The 16,720-nt window shown below is 35.2% G+C and overlaps 1 protein-coding gene across 1 annotated transcript; it reads right to left on the bottom strand.

The window, feature by feature from the left end:
• Positions 1-700: 700 nt before the first annotated feature.
• Positions 701-14,176, bottom strand: LOC120341703 (uncharacterized). The gene is made up of 2 exons (XM_039410282.2): positions 14,025-14,176; positions 701-2,748 (listed from the first exon to the last, which is right to left on the bottom strand). The coding sequence occupies exons 1-2, from the start codon at positions 14,092-14,094 to the stop codon at positions 2,039-2,041; spliced, it is 780 nt and encodes a 259-aa protein (XP_039266216.2). The 5' UTR covers positions 14,095-14,176; the 3' UTR covers positions 701-2,038.
• Positions 14,177-16,720: the final 2,544 nt, after the last annotated feature.

Genomic DNA, 16,720 nt, shown 5'->3' with positions numbered 1-16,720 from the left:
AAATCCAGAATGCACCTTTGTAATGGGTAGCGATGTCACAGGGTAGCTCTCACATATTATTGACTGCAAACATTATTGGTAGCCTGACCTTGCTCCAGGCTTTCTTTCACAGACATCATAACGCGCTCTGTTTGTCTGAACTCGGAATATAGGAGGAGGATCAATCCAGCGGTTCGCAACCTTTATTCTCTTGTGGTTCACTTTTAGTCCCAACCTGATATGTGAAAGTAAACAAACCTATGTATGTAGCTCTGGTGTGCCAGAGGTCACATGCATGCAGAGGTCTCTTGAATCAATGCTTGTCTAAATTTTGGTTGTTAAGTGAGCTTGCATGAAACCTAAACAACTGTCCCCCAGTCTTGCCTATACAAAACAATTAATCTAAGTCGAGACATATCCGTATTCATAAGTTAAGTCCGTTTTCAATCTGTTGTTTTCGGCTATTTCACCATAGACAGTTTTTAACTTTGTCTGTAGGCTCGTAACATTGCATACGGTAGTTGTTATCCAATATATTGAAGTTTTTTGGGGGGAAAAAATACGATATACCGCCAAGGTAAGTGTCATCGAAGACTTGTTCTAAATCATATATGTTTCACCGAACCATGGTCTGCATAGGGTTTTCAGAAAATAACTGCCTTTAACGGTGGACGTTTCGTAATCAATAACAGCAATATATTCCAATGCAAAATCATCATAATTTCCTAAGCGTTAATATTCGATTTATTGTCCATAAAAACAACGAATAGACTAGCAAAGTGTGCAGAAAATAAGACTAAAGGTTACGTAAAATACCAGTGCAGTATAGATCTCCATAAAACTGTCATTAGAAATTCTGGGCGGCAGGTCACGAAGGGCAAAGCACCAATATTAATTATACTTCAACAAGAGGATCAGAAACCAAAAATAAGATAAAAAAATGAAAACATAAAGAATAATTGATATTAACTCAACAAATAAAAATATTTTGTGAGATCTTTTCTTGAACATTTTTCCCACTTGAGAAATAAAATGGCAATTATGACAGTCGAGATCATGCAGTCGCTGGATATAAATTTGCGATCCCACACCGAGAGCTCGTTTTCTTTATATTTTATATGTAATCGTACATAAATATACTTTACCACAAAGTTGGAAATAACATGTAATGGAGCCAGAGATTAAATAAAAAATACGATATGGCGAGATTGGGGTAAATTTAGTTTCAGAATTTTAGCAGACTTAGACCAACAACTTATTCGAAAAAAGGCGGACTCCAAATCTTGGGCAGTGGACAAAAACGTTGACCTAAATTTGAAATTTTTGATCTTATTCAAAGTGTTGAACCAGGATTTTTTACAATTTAATAATGTAGGATTTTGGATGCCATGACAAATCCGTTTTTTGACATTTTTCCAGACAGTTCAGACATAAATATTTCAACGCGAGTAAGACAACTTGAATCAAATATGCACGAATAAAAATAATCACATCACGAGGAAAAAGATGCATTTAAAGATAATTTGAGATACCATTAGAAATATTGTTCGATCTAAACGCTATCGTAATGAAGCGGTGCACTTTAAGCTTGTATAGATAGGCGATGATGTGTTATGTAAATATATTGCTGCACCAATCAAATTTTCAACATGATCAGTATCACTGACGCATTGAATTATTTACAGTTTACAGTCAGAAATTATGGTTTAAAATCGGATTTTTCCAGATTTAAAATGATTTTTGGGCGTTACCTCCAGAAATCGGTGGGGCAACAAAGCCATAAAAAATACAAATAAAAAATGACCACTCGTATGTCTTTTATAAAGCACCAAGCATCTGCTAAGACATTTGTACAGGATAGAGAACGAATAACTTTAATGGCAATATTTGATTTGTCTCAAATATACTTTGTCGAGCATGTACTGGTAACCAAAAATTTGGGCTTCATGACGCGATTCATTATGAACTCATACTCGCCTGTCGATACCAACTAGTTTTGACAAGGATTGAGTTTGTATAAGAAGAGTCAATGGCATCAATTTAGTTGTCAACACTGTCATCACACATTGTCATCATCTTCATCGCCTTCCTCCATACTAACTGAAATAGCAGCAGCTTTTCGCGCCAAAAAGTCAGTCGATTTCAGTTCTCGAGGTGGTGGTGGTACACCGGAACCTCGACGATGGTTCATTCGGTGACCAGTGTAAGGCGACAAACCACCAGATAACATCAAATCAGAACTATTGGGAGGCGCTATCTTAGTACTATTTTTGTAAACAAATTCCAGAGTCTCTTGTGTGGCATGTTGGCGATGCTTCAGCATGTCCGTGCGTGATAACGGTGCTGACGTCATATCAAAATCGTCTTCGTCAGCTTCACCGGTACTTGTTTCGTTTGTAGCGTTAACTGTGCTCTCCGGAGCACTGTTATTGTTAGAGTCTTGATTCTCTTGGAAATCGTTTAGTGTGTTTTTGTTTTCTTTGTCCATATTGTCATTGTTGGTAATCACATCATCTTTTAAAAACGATTTGTCGTTAGTTGGAGGCGCTTCGTGGGAAGCCATCATGCCAACTTTAGCAGACATTGCCGACGTAGAAACGTTAATTCCGTTTTGTGTTGGAGACGTTTTATAAGATTTATCCACGAATCCTGAATGGTTACTTGAGATCTCCTTTGTGTTATTTAATCCTTTCTCAGCAGCTTTCAATGTTATTTCGCAATTTGATTTATTGTTCGTATTTACATTCTTGGCGGTATTCGACCCATTCTCTGTGAATATATAGATTTTAAATGTTAAACGTACAATTTAATGTATTTCGCCAGATTTCTCAATGTCAAAATTCTCATAACAAATAGAAAAAATTGATTTATGATCAATTAACACAAAAATCTTAATATAAATGAGGCTGATTTTCCCAATCTCGAATCAAGTTGGTAGAGTACAATATTAATATACCCAGGGTGTTTGTGTTCGCGATTCAAAATTATAACGTCGAATTGACGCAACGGAATATAAGGTTAATTGCTTTCACTGACTCAAACGAATCGATTTTCAAATCAGTGATTTTTTCAAGCCTTTTCATTCATAAAAATTAGGAATTCATTTAAAAATATATTCAACAGCGAAAATATACTAGTCTCCAAATAGGTGGAAATTGCACTTTTGAATTAAGCTCGGCGTACTACAGTAGAGTTGGACAAAACGACAATCTGACCGACTCATTCATGACAACTTTTTAATTATAACAGAGGCGCCGGAAAAACAATTCAAAGAAATGTGTTGTAACTAGTGTCAAGTCTTAGGTCATCATAATTGTTTACAAAATGATTTTTCAATAAGAAATTGTGGATCGGTCGAGAATGATCTATCAATGCACCACGCGCCAAATCAAGAGCCCACACTCGTTCATGTATAAATTTATGAATATTTCATCAGATTGCGATTTCGTCAGTCTTGCCAATTCCGAAATCACAATTCTTATCACAAGCACGACAACAATTAGTGTCTTTTACGAGAAAAACTTCTACAAGAATCACCAATTTTGCCACGAATATCACTTTCTTGCATACTTTTACAATTGCTTAATTAAAGTTTTGTATCTATCCTGAGCAAGAAAACATTACTGAATTCCAACAAACAACAACCTACCGCTTGTCGCGAAATACCGGAGGCTTTTGCACAAACAAAAATTCTGCTAATCAGAGAGAGCACTCATCTCTCCCTCTGTCAAATTTCACATGCTTCATTTAGCGATACAAATTAAGTTCCATATAAGTTGTTTTCTTATTAAAATATGGAGGTTTTGATTTTCTTAGTAATTCTAGCCTCACGAGCAATGCCTCTACGACTGATCACTGTACAATAGACAATCGTCAAAACTGAGTCTTCTAAACTGTCAAATAATACGCCTTGTTTTAGTCAACACGTAAAATACAACTTTAAGTCGCTGTTAACTCCTTGTCAATTCATACCAAACAAAGCCCGAAGGCCTAATTTCCGTAATTTAAATTTCGGAAGTTTAGTTAATCATTACTTTTGAAAATCTCAAATAGCGGATGACGTCTCAAACTAAGACGGTTATTGTAATTGTGCTGCGGTATATTATTTTTTAATCACTACAACGGCTTCGCTTCGAAACGATGTTAAATATCGCGCTTAACTCACAATTTAAATCTTAACCGATAGTAGGCTGTTTTGAACAAAACGATCAATCTAAATTTATGTACAAAATTCAGAATGGCACAATTGATTTCTTCGTTTTCACAAAACAGCAAAATAGGACGACCAATGCTGTAACAGATTGATTTTTTAATAGGAAATCCCGCTTTAAATAGAACGTGTAAATTGGTGAACGAGTTGGTCCCGACTCCCAGGAGAATGTCATGGAATCATTACAAAATCCTAATTACTCAACACAAAAGAGAGCGTAACATTATTTTAACCTTACAGCCGTTACTAATTTTCAGCCTACAATTATGAACTTGAACAAACGGTAAATGGCATATACAATAAAACTTGGGCGAACGTGGAACTTTCACAAGCTCGTCTGAGACTTAACCGACCAACAGATTAAAATCAAGACTGCATATGATGAAATGAAACTTAACAACTTATCCTGATAATTTTCTCACCACTAATTTTCTGGTATGACATAACCCAATTCCTAACCTAAACAGAATGAAGATCAGAATATAAGTGATTGGACAATGATAGGATGGTACACAAACTTCTAACTGATTTAAGCCTCGTCGTTATTCTTGCTTGCAATATTGCTACAAACTATACACATACAGGGCGTGCCATGACTTACTATAGAATATTTGTATAAGCTCCGCTTTTACGATACAGAGGGGTGCAATATACGTCAATGCTGCATTCAGACTGGGGAATGCATATATAGCGTAAAAGTCAGGCGTATTTTATGTTAATTACTGCAATTTTGAAGCAGGTAACAAAGCTACCTCTCTACACCCTCATTTGGGAAAAATAACTGCTTCGCCATCTTACAACGACAGATAACATATTGCTGCACTGATACGGAAGGTAAACAGAGTTGAAGTGTGCGCAAGACGAATCTAACCTACTGCGTATCGCATTGTTTATCAAGGCCTTTTACACGACGTCAGATTCAGCGAATATAATCTGCAGTACAGTAGTCTCTCCCTTATTTCGACCTATCTCCAGAGCAACGTCTGACCACAAGCACAAATGCTGACGACATGACGAAATACTGATCCCTTTAAACTAAGTCACTCTAATTTGAACTGACGATCTCAATGAGGTTTTCTTCGTATTCTCGATCAAGTATAATACAAGTTTGATGGCATCCGTGGGCCACAGATAGAAATACTAACACGTATAATCACGTTAACGTCAAGAACAAATCAGGCGAAAATAAGTATGCTTCAGGCCCTGCTACTTCTCGGTTCTGTTCTAATTTTAAAGAGAGATTAAATTGAAATATTTTTCGATCTAATTTAAGATTTACCCGTTCGTACCCTTGGTATTATTTTAATCCATATTGAAAATTTCTCAGAACATCGTCTTCGCAATAATAATAATACCACCATACTTAGCACATCGAGACCATACTTTTGCAAGGTACAGCGATTTGCCCACATAATAATGCTACGTGAAAACACGGCTTCTGAGATTATTTACACAGTCATCCAGTTTAACCTTGTACTCCTGTCTTCCCCGGAGACCAGATTATATATATAATCACTTGCACGTGAAAACATACTATCATTAGTGGTCTATCCCACTTCTTTTACTCAGGTAGAGAATATCGACAGAGTCGAAATGAGGCTCTCATGCCTGTTTTACCTAGTTGACATATAGTTAGATATCATCGCCCATCACAGACACATACGAACGAGTTTGGACACGAAACTACTATATACAACAAAGCGCTATAATCGACAAATCGCGAAACTCTTAGACATCAATAAACGTCATTGGATAAATGATGAGACCATATCGCGGCTAAATTCAATCTATGATTCTTGTGCGAATCCCTGATATACCTGTCGTATAGGAATGCCTGCATACCTATACCTACACTCTGGTGAGCTGCGACTTCCAATTCTCCTTGACCGAATTCAAAAAGCATCAAAAGTTTTCGGAGTTGATTGACTTCCGTATTGCCTGCCGACCGCTTTTCATCATCACAGCATGACTCGCTTTGCCTATTTTATGGATATTGTGGATTGAGACTGCCTATGTTCTTCGGATTTTCTCGATCTGCCAAACCAACTGTAGAAATTTATTGCCTACGAGCTCTGACACTGATCCTATTACTGCCAGGGAAGCTGTTTGTGAAAGAAATTTCGAAACAAATTCCCCGAAAATTTTCAAGTGCGAAATAATTTCTTTCTTGATCTGTTTTTATGTGCATATTGATTTATTTAGATCTCGTGTCATTCGGTATTTTCTAGCGTGTGACGCTCCATTATCTTCATAGCTGGCGTTTCAGCTAATTTCTTTCACTTTGGAGTGAGTGCGCGTGAACTCGCTCGTGGGAAAAGTAATTTTACTTGTTACTGCTGCTCTACTTACTGATTAAGATATAGACCAAAGAGTCTCACTCGAGACCCTAGTGAAACATCATATCGTTTTTTACGAACCTACGTATTAAATGCGATAATGAAACCAACGCTGTTTGTTTGTATGGAATAAGAGATAATTGAATGCGCAAAAACATCTCAAAATGATTTAAATTTCAGCATGAAATCTATAGCAAAAAGCATCGCCCTATCGAGAGACCATAGTTGGTCTACATAGAAACATATAACCTGCGTGTCAATGTAGGTGACCGTACATTTGAACCCATTTCTATATCCGCGGGTTCAATCAATATGCGGGTGCTGAAACCCACGGGTTAGGGTTAGTATGGGTTCAACTATCCGTACAACAAAAAAATTTCCATAGGTGCAATAGTATGCAGGTGCAATTGTCATGGGTTCAAATGTACGTGGGTTCAAATGTAATGGAACCGTCAATGTATATTTAAATGACGTAGTCTTATGTATGATATATATACTGAAACTAAGGTTATTGCGTCATTATGCGAATTTACTCATAACATATAAGTGACGCCTGAAAATTGGGTTATTTTGATACAAATCATTCTCAAATCACATATCATGAATAGCTTATGTGACCAAAATTTAAATTCTTGTTGGCACACTATTTATAACTTTACTTAAACATTGTCATTATCTGCGTACGTTGGCTGCTCACTGAGTGAGGGAAGGTTATAGCTAATCCTGACATGGGCGAATTACGTGCCAAATCCGGCCCGTTGGGTAATTCAATCTGACCCGCTTGACGCTGCTACAACCAAACTGAAACCAAATTTTTATGTTTAAGCTAAAAAAAAAATAGCTCGATGAATTTGTTGAGATTGCGATCAAATTTGGTTTTGGCACAAAGCTTATTGTTTTTTGCTTTTGTAACACTGTAAATATTTTTCATAAAATGCATTTTTTTAAGTCACGCTTACATGGCCCGCCAGTCTAGGTGGGCAAACTTTATGACCCCTGGTCCAAAAACCTTGCCCACCCTGAGCTAGCCACTAGTGGGCACGAATAACTGGATTTACTACCAATCAATAACAAAAGGGTCCAATAGTTGTCGAATTATCGGGGTCTGTCCGTCTCCAACTTTATTCTTGTGAGTTTTGTAAATCTACTACAAGCGATCTCGGCACATTTATCACAATTTTTCATTCAGGATAAAGACATTGGAATCATCTAAAAAAAGTTTTTACGTAAACTTAATTGGCAGTAATCATCTTGCGTAGCTGCTCTAAAAACCAGCTCTGCTGCCTATATGGTATCCCGATGACCGTATACGGAGGGGACCATTCCAATAGTGATTGGGAACCATCCATCTCTATCGCAGTAACTATCAATGTATATCTGTCACAATTTTATCTGCCAAAATGATCGAACCCAGCTACTTGTGTTTCATACCATTACGATATTAGCGATATCGATACCAACAATCGGAATATATGAAAAGTTGATTAGAATATACTTTGAAACATCCACATGCGAAAGGGCGTATGCACCACGCGGTTTATTCGAACTATACGCCAGAACAAAAAGCGAGCAGGTGAACTAGTTCAACAACATACCGTCTTCAAGATTTTTTTTGCTATACTTCACAATAATGTCTTTTATTTCCTATTTATCCAGAGATGTACCAAATTATTCAAGTTAGTTATCGGTATCACTATCAGTATATTATTATATTGATTTTTCTCGAAATATCGCTATAAATCGCCAATTTTTAATGTCGATATTTCTGATATCTTCAAATGTAAAGAATAAATAAGCATATTCAGTAAATGAAAACATTTTTCAAAATTGTCGGGATAAATTTTTGTCTTATCTTATCCTAATAGATCTGATTTTAATTTATATCTACAAGGATCGAAAATGGCAAATTGAATCAATATACTAATCCATTATTTCAACTATCCAGATTTCAACTACGCAATAATGAATTACAATCCAACATGTAAAACTGTTTCAATCTGACTGAACGCAAACATTTAGGAAGCATTTTAGTCCACTAAAAAGCGATCTTCTTATCTTTTCTACGCCTTGTCATTGCCATACCAGACATCTTGCCACTAAAAATCATTACTCTGTGACGCTGGATTTTGTTTGTCAAACTCATACCTATAATTAAGGCATTGCTGGTTCGAAACTTAAATCAAATTCGTAAAATATCCTATATTTCAATGAAGATAAATTCTTGTATGCTATTTTAAAGCCATACAGTTCGCTAATTGATGAAATATAAATACATTTGTCCTAGATGTCACAAATAATCTCTACCCCTGGTAGGTGTTGTGGTATAAATTTTCGTTTATGTTTTATCATAAAATGCAAGTCGATTTCACTAGTTTTGAATATTTTAAAGCAAAGTCGATACCAGTAATTACAGTATACTTGTCGGTACCGTATTAGGTTACCTAAAAGTGTAAATTGTGAGCTACGCGCCAATGGTGCAAGCATATACAAGAAATCACATTGGTTAGCGCGATAATTACGTGTTTTCGTTGCTGAGTTTGGGGCAAAACTGTGGAAAAATTCCTTTTCTGGTAGTCTGGTAGTGGCCATTGTAGACGATGGGAAATATAACATTTTATAAAAGATTTCGAAATTAAAAGTACTGCCCTTTTCATTAAAATACCTCTGCTTCCACTTCGGCCAGAAAACTAGATTTCCTAGAAACGTTGTCACAATAACACATAAAAACAAACATTCTAACACCTGTTCTGCTCAAGCCGATGTACAATGAGCCGATGTATGAACGTGTTTTATGGCTCTTTCTCGGTGAAAGTTTTCTCTGAACTCGAAAAAGTTTTAATGAAATTTTCAGTTCTAATAATACTGAAAAAAGTCAAAACATTTTGCGGTAGCAAAAATTACGATGATAATAAGATTTAATTTTTCTAATTATAACACGAAAATTACAAGACCAATATGACATTAATTAATATTTAATCGCATCCCCATCGATAAATAATACCTTACAAATTTATAAGTATTTAAAAGTTATCAGAAACGATGGTTTATCATCTTCATCATTAATTATTAGTGTAATTTTATTATAAGCGTCGGAATAAAGTACATAATTACAAAGAAATATGTTATATATACAATTACAGTATCATCACCATAATATATATGTTATTCCAACCCTTAAGATTATTTACCTGGTTTTTAACATTCATGATCAATTCTTGCCTGATTTTAATTAAAACGAGCCCGATTAGAACACTATGATCTAGCTAAATTTTCTCAAAATGATATTGAATTCTTCGTGATTTTTAACAGTACATTTTTCCCACTGGTACGTTTGAAACCGGATGTAATTTTTAGTAATAGGAAAAAATATGTAAATTAAGCATTCACGCAAGTGGCTGATAAGCGGAAAGGATTTACAAAAACGAATTATTATAAAACCATTCCAAAGGAACCTAATTTTGAACTGAAAGAGAACTTGCGTGAGATGTGATCTTTGTGTGTGCTGTGATATCAAATTTTCATATTTTGACAAATTTCGGAAAGGGTACAAATGATTTTCAAATCCAATCATGTTGGATTCAAATTACAATTTCTTTTGTTTTTAAATAAATAATATAATTTTTCAATGACTCAGTGATTCAGGAAATTGTGCGCTAGTCAAATATTGGAACACTTTATTTATGAAACTTTAATTTTTATTAAAACAAATTAATCTCTACCGAAGCAGAGTCTTCATAAACGTTAGAAGCAAAGAGATTAGTGAGATCATAATCTCTTCTGACATAGCCCAACTAATGATTTTCTGTACTGTGGCTCAACAAAAAGCTTACATTCTTAACTTAATTTTTTAATTTGTTAAAATTAAAATTAAATTACTTTTGTGAATAATTGACTCAACATACACCTGGTAAATTTAAAATTAATCAGACAAGAATACGATCGTCACACCTAATTAAGAACCCACTCGCATGTAAGTTAAGGACAATATATATGTACCCAATCGTTATTTGATACACCAGGCCTTATAGCAGAAATAAGGAAGGTGTTTCCTCTGGCATATTCCTGAAAATTATCCTTCAGAAATAATATATACATAAATATATATTTTTTTTTTGTCAATTTTTTTCAATCAAGATTCGATTTGTTTTTAAATTCACATTTGAGATATGAACAGACTGGATTAAAAGGACGTTTTTAAGAATCATTATCTTACCATCATTACTTGCAAATGCGGTCAGTTATTTGCCAGTAATTGCAAAGTTCTGACACTTAGATGCAAGTTTAATGAACACACGATGACACTGTATACGTCGTTATAAAATATAGATATCCTAACCCAATATGAAAAGCTGAATACTACTGCATCATCATTGAACATAGTATATTACACGCATAGTACTCGCGCAATCTGAAGTATAGGGTGAACAAAAATGTATATTCTAACTAGCAATCGCGATTCAAACGTCTGAGCACCTGTTTGGATGTACCGAAAGCACTCTATAGCTCGCTACACTAAATATACTTCTCATAACATTTCTCCTTTGTCACAATTGTTTTAAAACTAAAATCCTTCGAGAATATGTGGTTAGGTTGGTTTGGCTTTTCAACAAACTCACAGTCAATACGACGATCAGTCAGATCTAATAAATAGACGAAAGAAACCACATAAGATCAACATTCGAATATGAACTTCAGTGTAACAACTGGCTGATACGCGAAATGAATGAATTTGTAAATGTTTCATGTTGACGATACACCAGCGAGTAAGTGTGCAACACGAGTTTCCGGATCCGTGCATGCAAGCGTCATCACTCTATGCAACAAGATACAGATGTGCGTCAGACATAAACGCTGCCTAATTCACGGTACATATGATATGCTACCGGAAACGAAGTATGTTTCCGACTAAACTCTTGGCCTGATAACGCCTTGCGCGTGCGAATCGATCTTATGTATCAATGCCTAACATCATAATCGAAAAATTCGTGATGTGCATCAATCATAAAAGATGTGAAGTGAATCTAAAGAGTGTATGTTGCCAAAATTCCAATGAACTCGAATTTCTTCCTGCAATTGAAATATGTGTACAGGGAGACTCAGATCGTTTAGGCATACATATTCTAGAGAGAACATAAATTTGATGCAAAGTTTCCTACACCTAGAGTACTGAAACTTCCGGGTATAACCATATACAAACAGTGTTAAAGTGTTAAATCAAATTTCTGCACTGTCGTAAAAGTAATTTATGGGTTCTATTTTAGGCGAGGACCCCATATATTCAAATACCCATCCGTGATGCATAACGTGGGTTATTTTTAAGTCTTTGTTAGAACAATTCAATATTAATTAATTACGAGCAACCCCCACAAAGTTTTCAATTGCTAAGTAAACCCTTGCTCAAATGCTTATCATACGACAAAAACGAGGATCATACCGTTAATTATATATATGTTTATTCAAAATACTAGATCAGTTTTATCATCAGAATATGAATCCTAACACCACGCTTCTATTGAATCACCTCAACTGAAATCTGTGAAATTCCGAGAGGCTATAGGAAGATTGTTTGCTAACAATACTCAGTAATTCTTTACAAATTTATCGGAATTGATGTTGATTTGGCAATTTGATCACGTAACATAAATTCCAAGATTTCATAACAAGTATTATGACGTAAAATATTAACTCCACGCCATAATTCAACTCCGCAACAAGCGTTGGATGTAAACAAACAAAACGATCACAAGACAATCGCCAGCCCGTCTGCTAAACAAACAACTTCAACCGTCTCCTATGAGCCAGTATCTCAATTTTTCTCATCACGAAGCTTGACTTATGGATAATTTAAGTTTGTCAAACCTCATTTATTAATGGCCCACGATTCCCCATTCCTAACCATAAAACCCGAGTCAGTTTCTAGCCGTTACGAACAGTAGGCGCAAGGTCTAGGAAAAATATATTTATGCGAATTTGTCATCGTGTGCTTAATTCGGGATCCCGGGGGAACAATATTGTCTTTATTGTTTCATTGCGATAGATTTTCATGGTTTTCAGTCTGGCTTTGTCACATAATAAAACATTGAGGGAATAAATAAATAATGTCTGCCTCTCGTCAGTAATCTTTTTACTTTTAGTAGAGACATTTTCTATCTTTGAACATACAATATACCAACAAGACAAAAACAAACTTGTCAGAAATTAAAGAGTTTTAGGTGTCCAATGGTCTTTGAACTTAACGAGGGCAAACACGCATTGATAGCTTAAGAATCTGTGAACCTTGGGTTCTCTAGCATCCCGTGTGTGAAATCAATGACACTGTAAATGAGCAGAGATCGAATCCGATATTTCTAGCAAGCAATGCTAACATATTTGGACAACTAGAAAGCCCACTTAAAATTGTACAAATAATTTTGGTCAATTAGCTATATATATCAGCGGTATTTCTCATTCATTGGTGGTTGCGGGTGTTCAACCAAGTTTCTACACCACAGTTTTTAGCGAGTTATCAATTGCGAGCCAATTCAAGTAATATGCTTAAACAAGTCAAGACTGTTTGCGCTAACCAGCACAGAGGAATGAAACTGGTGAAATCGACAAATTTGTGGGAAATATGAATTTATGGTTCAAAAGTCTGTCACGCAAAAATTTGATTAATCGATTTCTCAGACATGTAATTCAAGCACTGCCTGACGTTTGAATTTGTTTCGTCGATCTGCAATTCGATAGTTTTACAGGCACAGTATCCATGTGAATTGTGGGTTTATATCTTTATTGACAGTCAGGAAAAGAGGTGTTCTTGATACATTCCCGTTGTTGAAAACGATACTTCGCGATGTATTCTGAATTGCTAACCCATGCCGTAACAGATAACTTTACAACTATTCCATGAAATCCAATTATCGTCTCCCATAATCCCACCGCTTTCACTCTCATGTGGTGTCTTACAAGAAGCAAATTTCAAAGTATACATTGTGCCCGTTAAGTTCAATATTTGTGTCTACGAGCGTCATATTATGGCATAGTAAACGAAATATTTTATATGGCTTAGTAACCAATAATTATGTATACTGTCACGTATTCGTATTATGATGGTTGCACATGACGATTTCAGTACAATCGCCCTATCGCAAAAAATAGGGGGGGAGTTCTATATGAAATAAACTTCATATATATATACGATATGGCCAATATCGAATAAACAATACAGTAGTTCATAGCATTCATATGGATTTTCTTGCTACATAGACGTTTAACACATACTGGTAGTAGAGGAACTTTTATTGGCAAAAAATATGTCAGAAATGTATGAAATAGAGACAAGTCGGACGGACCCTTTGCGCCCGACTAAACTGATCTCAACTATATCTTGAAGATCACGGTTAGCATGCAACAAATTGACATAGAATAAATCAATTATTTTATATGTTATTTCATTTACGTATTTTCGAATTTCTTGAATATTTTATTTTTTATACCACGTAACAAATTAAAACACTTACTTTGCTGGTCTTTCGACTTGCTCCCTGTATCTCCTTCCACAACTACAGATGTTGATGTTCCACATCCCATTGTAATATTTTCAATTTAATTGAAAAATATCCAAACATATAACATCAGAGCATATCTCGGCAACATTAACTCAAAAGTAACTGAGATAGTAAGTGGCGCCTGAATATACATATATGTATGTTGGAATAATATTATATACAACCAAACAGAAAGTCTGTCAATTTAGGACTGCTATTTGCATTCAATTCGATGATATATTATAACATCCCGCCAGATTTAGCGTCAGCTCAAACTTTATTTTGACGAGTCTGCTACATTTTGCATTATTGCCTATGTTAGATGAGACTCACTTTCCTGGGTCCCGCTATATTTGGACCGGCGCCCTATATTTGAACATCAAGATGGATATTGAATTGAAATAAACCACCCGACTTCCAACTCAACTTATTATGTGGTTAGGTCCTAAATCACTTTAATTTGAAATGATAAAATTAAAATTTCAACCATTACTTCCACATTAACCACACAAAGAATCAAAAACTTAATCGCACTTCCATTTTTCAAGAATCATTAATTTTTGAGTTCGTTCAGCTGATAGAATCTTGTGACAGAAAACTAAGTTCAAAAACTTGACACTATAGTCTCAAAATACCTGCATGGCAACATCAACATGTTAAATCACCATCATATTTCATTTCATACGCCTCGAGAACGCTTACAACTTAAAATGTTTGCTTAGACTTTCTTCGTTTATTTATACGGGAGAAAGACCCAGTAAAGTTTATAGGTTTTCACGTCATTTAAACACTCATACATACTTCACTATATAAACTTCAGCCTAAAAAGATAAAAGATGAATTTCACCTCGAATCATAAACTGACAAAAATGTATCAACTAACCTGTTTTAATATTAATATTGTTGTTAACTACAGTGAAATTACAGTCAATTACTTTTTTCCGAATGTATTTTTAAAGGCTAACAGAAAATCTCAACCGCATGCTCAAACGTATAATCCTGGGATGGGTTGCCACAAGTCGTAAAACCATAAATCTAGTTTAGGTAAAGAATAAAGTGATCGCCATTGTGTAAATACAACATTTATATGCTCAGAATTAAAGACAATGTGGTCACAATATGTCACGAATATAAAGGATCGGTTAAAATGTTAAATTCCATAAGAACAAAGGCTGTTTTAATTTAGCTCATATGCTGCTTTGTCATGTGTGGAATTTTTTATACACATTCATTTATTTTAGACCATCAGCTTTGAAATTCCAGGAAAATAATTTTTACCCCATATAAGAAGGTATAGGCTGAAGTTTGGGTCTTGAAGTGAACTGTATCCTTTCATCTTTTGTGAAATTGTCAACAGCAAAAAATTATTCAATTACAGACTTGCCAAGTTGGCTCAATAGTTAGGCATGTATTGAAAAACTGCACCAAAATTTCGATTTCGTTTAACAAGACACGAGGATTGTACACCAAGATACAAATTAAAAAGAAAGCCATATTTTAGCCACTTGAAATGATATATTAAGATGAATAATGTTATTCTCTTTGAAGACAATACCAGCTTTAATGACTCGGATATTGCGTGACCTCACGGTCAAACAATCCCTCCATGGCGCCAGCTTCCGGTGACTACAAAAACAAAAATGAAAGGCAGATTTCCTGATCCTGTTAACAAAAAGAAATATTCAAAAATACACAAACAGAACATTTAAATCAAGCCGTACAGTTCGTTTCAGGTCTACAAAATCAATCGCTTTGTTAAAATATTGCTTTGTGTATAGTTCGTAATGTTCTATGTGTCTGTAAGTGAAGCAGGACTTTTACAGCAAGAACTGTTGAACAAAGAGCTGTTCTAAACCATTGTGATTTTAGGAAAATACAATTTTTTTTTATATTCTCTGAGTTAAGATTCACCTATATATATATAATTTGCAACATACGATTCACGATAAAAACGATTGTGCTCACAAAGGATTTTCTCCCAAAACACACCGATTATTGTGAGGGTATGTTTTTTTCACAAACCCATCATTAGAATAATATTTGTAGTTTGCCTTTTGCTCGACTTTCTGATATTGATTGACTGGTGCAATGTTGCTCAAAACCCCAAAATGAGATAAAAGGAGTTGCTTCAATCTGTATGCGAGGTTGTGATTTGGTCAAAACAATGCCTTTATCTGCAGATTGTTTCGACATTAATTAAGTCCAATTTTGTATGATCTAGGTCAAAGATTGATAAGTCTCGTTCTGGTGGCGAACGTAGCTAAACGTGAAACGACATAATTTTCCTCTACTCATATTAACCACGCCATATAACTTGACCACATATGTCTATAAATGTGGTCATAATTTAATGAAGAATATTTTGGTCTGTACATCAAGTGTTCGTTTTCGAGGAATAACCAAATCCAAAACAGCTGGTGTGAGTTGATTGGCAAATCAGTTTGTTTTGATTGCCAACAAAGAGCAATTAACATACAGGTGGTGCAAAATGATAAACACGATACTGGCTATATGTCGTGTTCCAGTTGAGGCCAAGCATTCGCTTGTGGGGTTACGTCAGGGCGCGTTTCGCCGAATGCTTTTCGACTTCTATAAGTGAGGAGTGTGTATATGGGAAAGTCATTCTCAAGTCCTGAATGACAGAAGAAAAGTCCTTCAGACAGTTTGAG

Source organism: Styela clava, chromosome 14, assembly GCF_964204865.1.
Source record: "Styela clava chromosome 14, kaStyClav1.hap1.2, whole genome shotgun sequence".
NCBI lineage: Eukaryota > Metazoa > Chordata > Ascidiacea > Stolidobranchia > Styelidae > Styela > Styela clava.
Note: the sequence above shows the minus strand (reverse complement) of the source record. Positions and strands in the feature narration are given on the sequence as shown.

Bases quoted from the DNA above. Each gene is read 5' to 3' on its own strand.
- LOC120341703 (XM_039410282.2), bottom strand. From the start codon at position 14,094: ATGGGATGTGGAACATCAACATCTGTAGTTGTGGAAGGAGATACAGGG. The intron at 2,749-14,024 runs GTAAGTGTTTTA...ATATATTCACAG, and splicing joins CAAGTCGAAAGACCAGCAAA to AGAATGGGTCGAATACCGCC.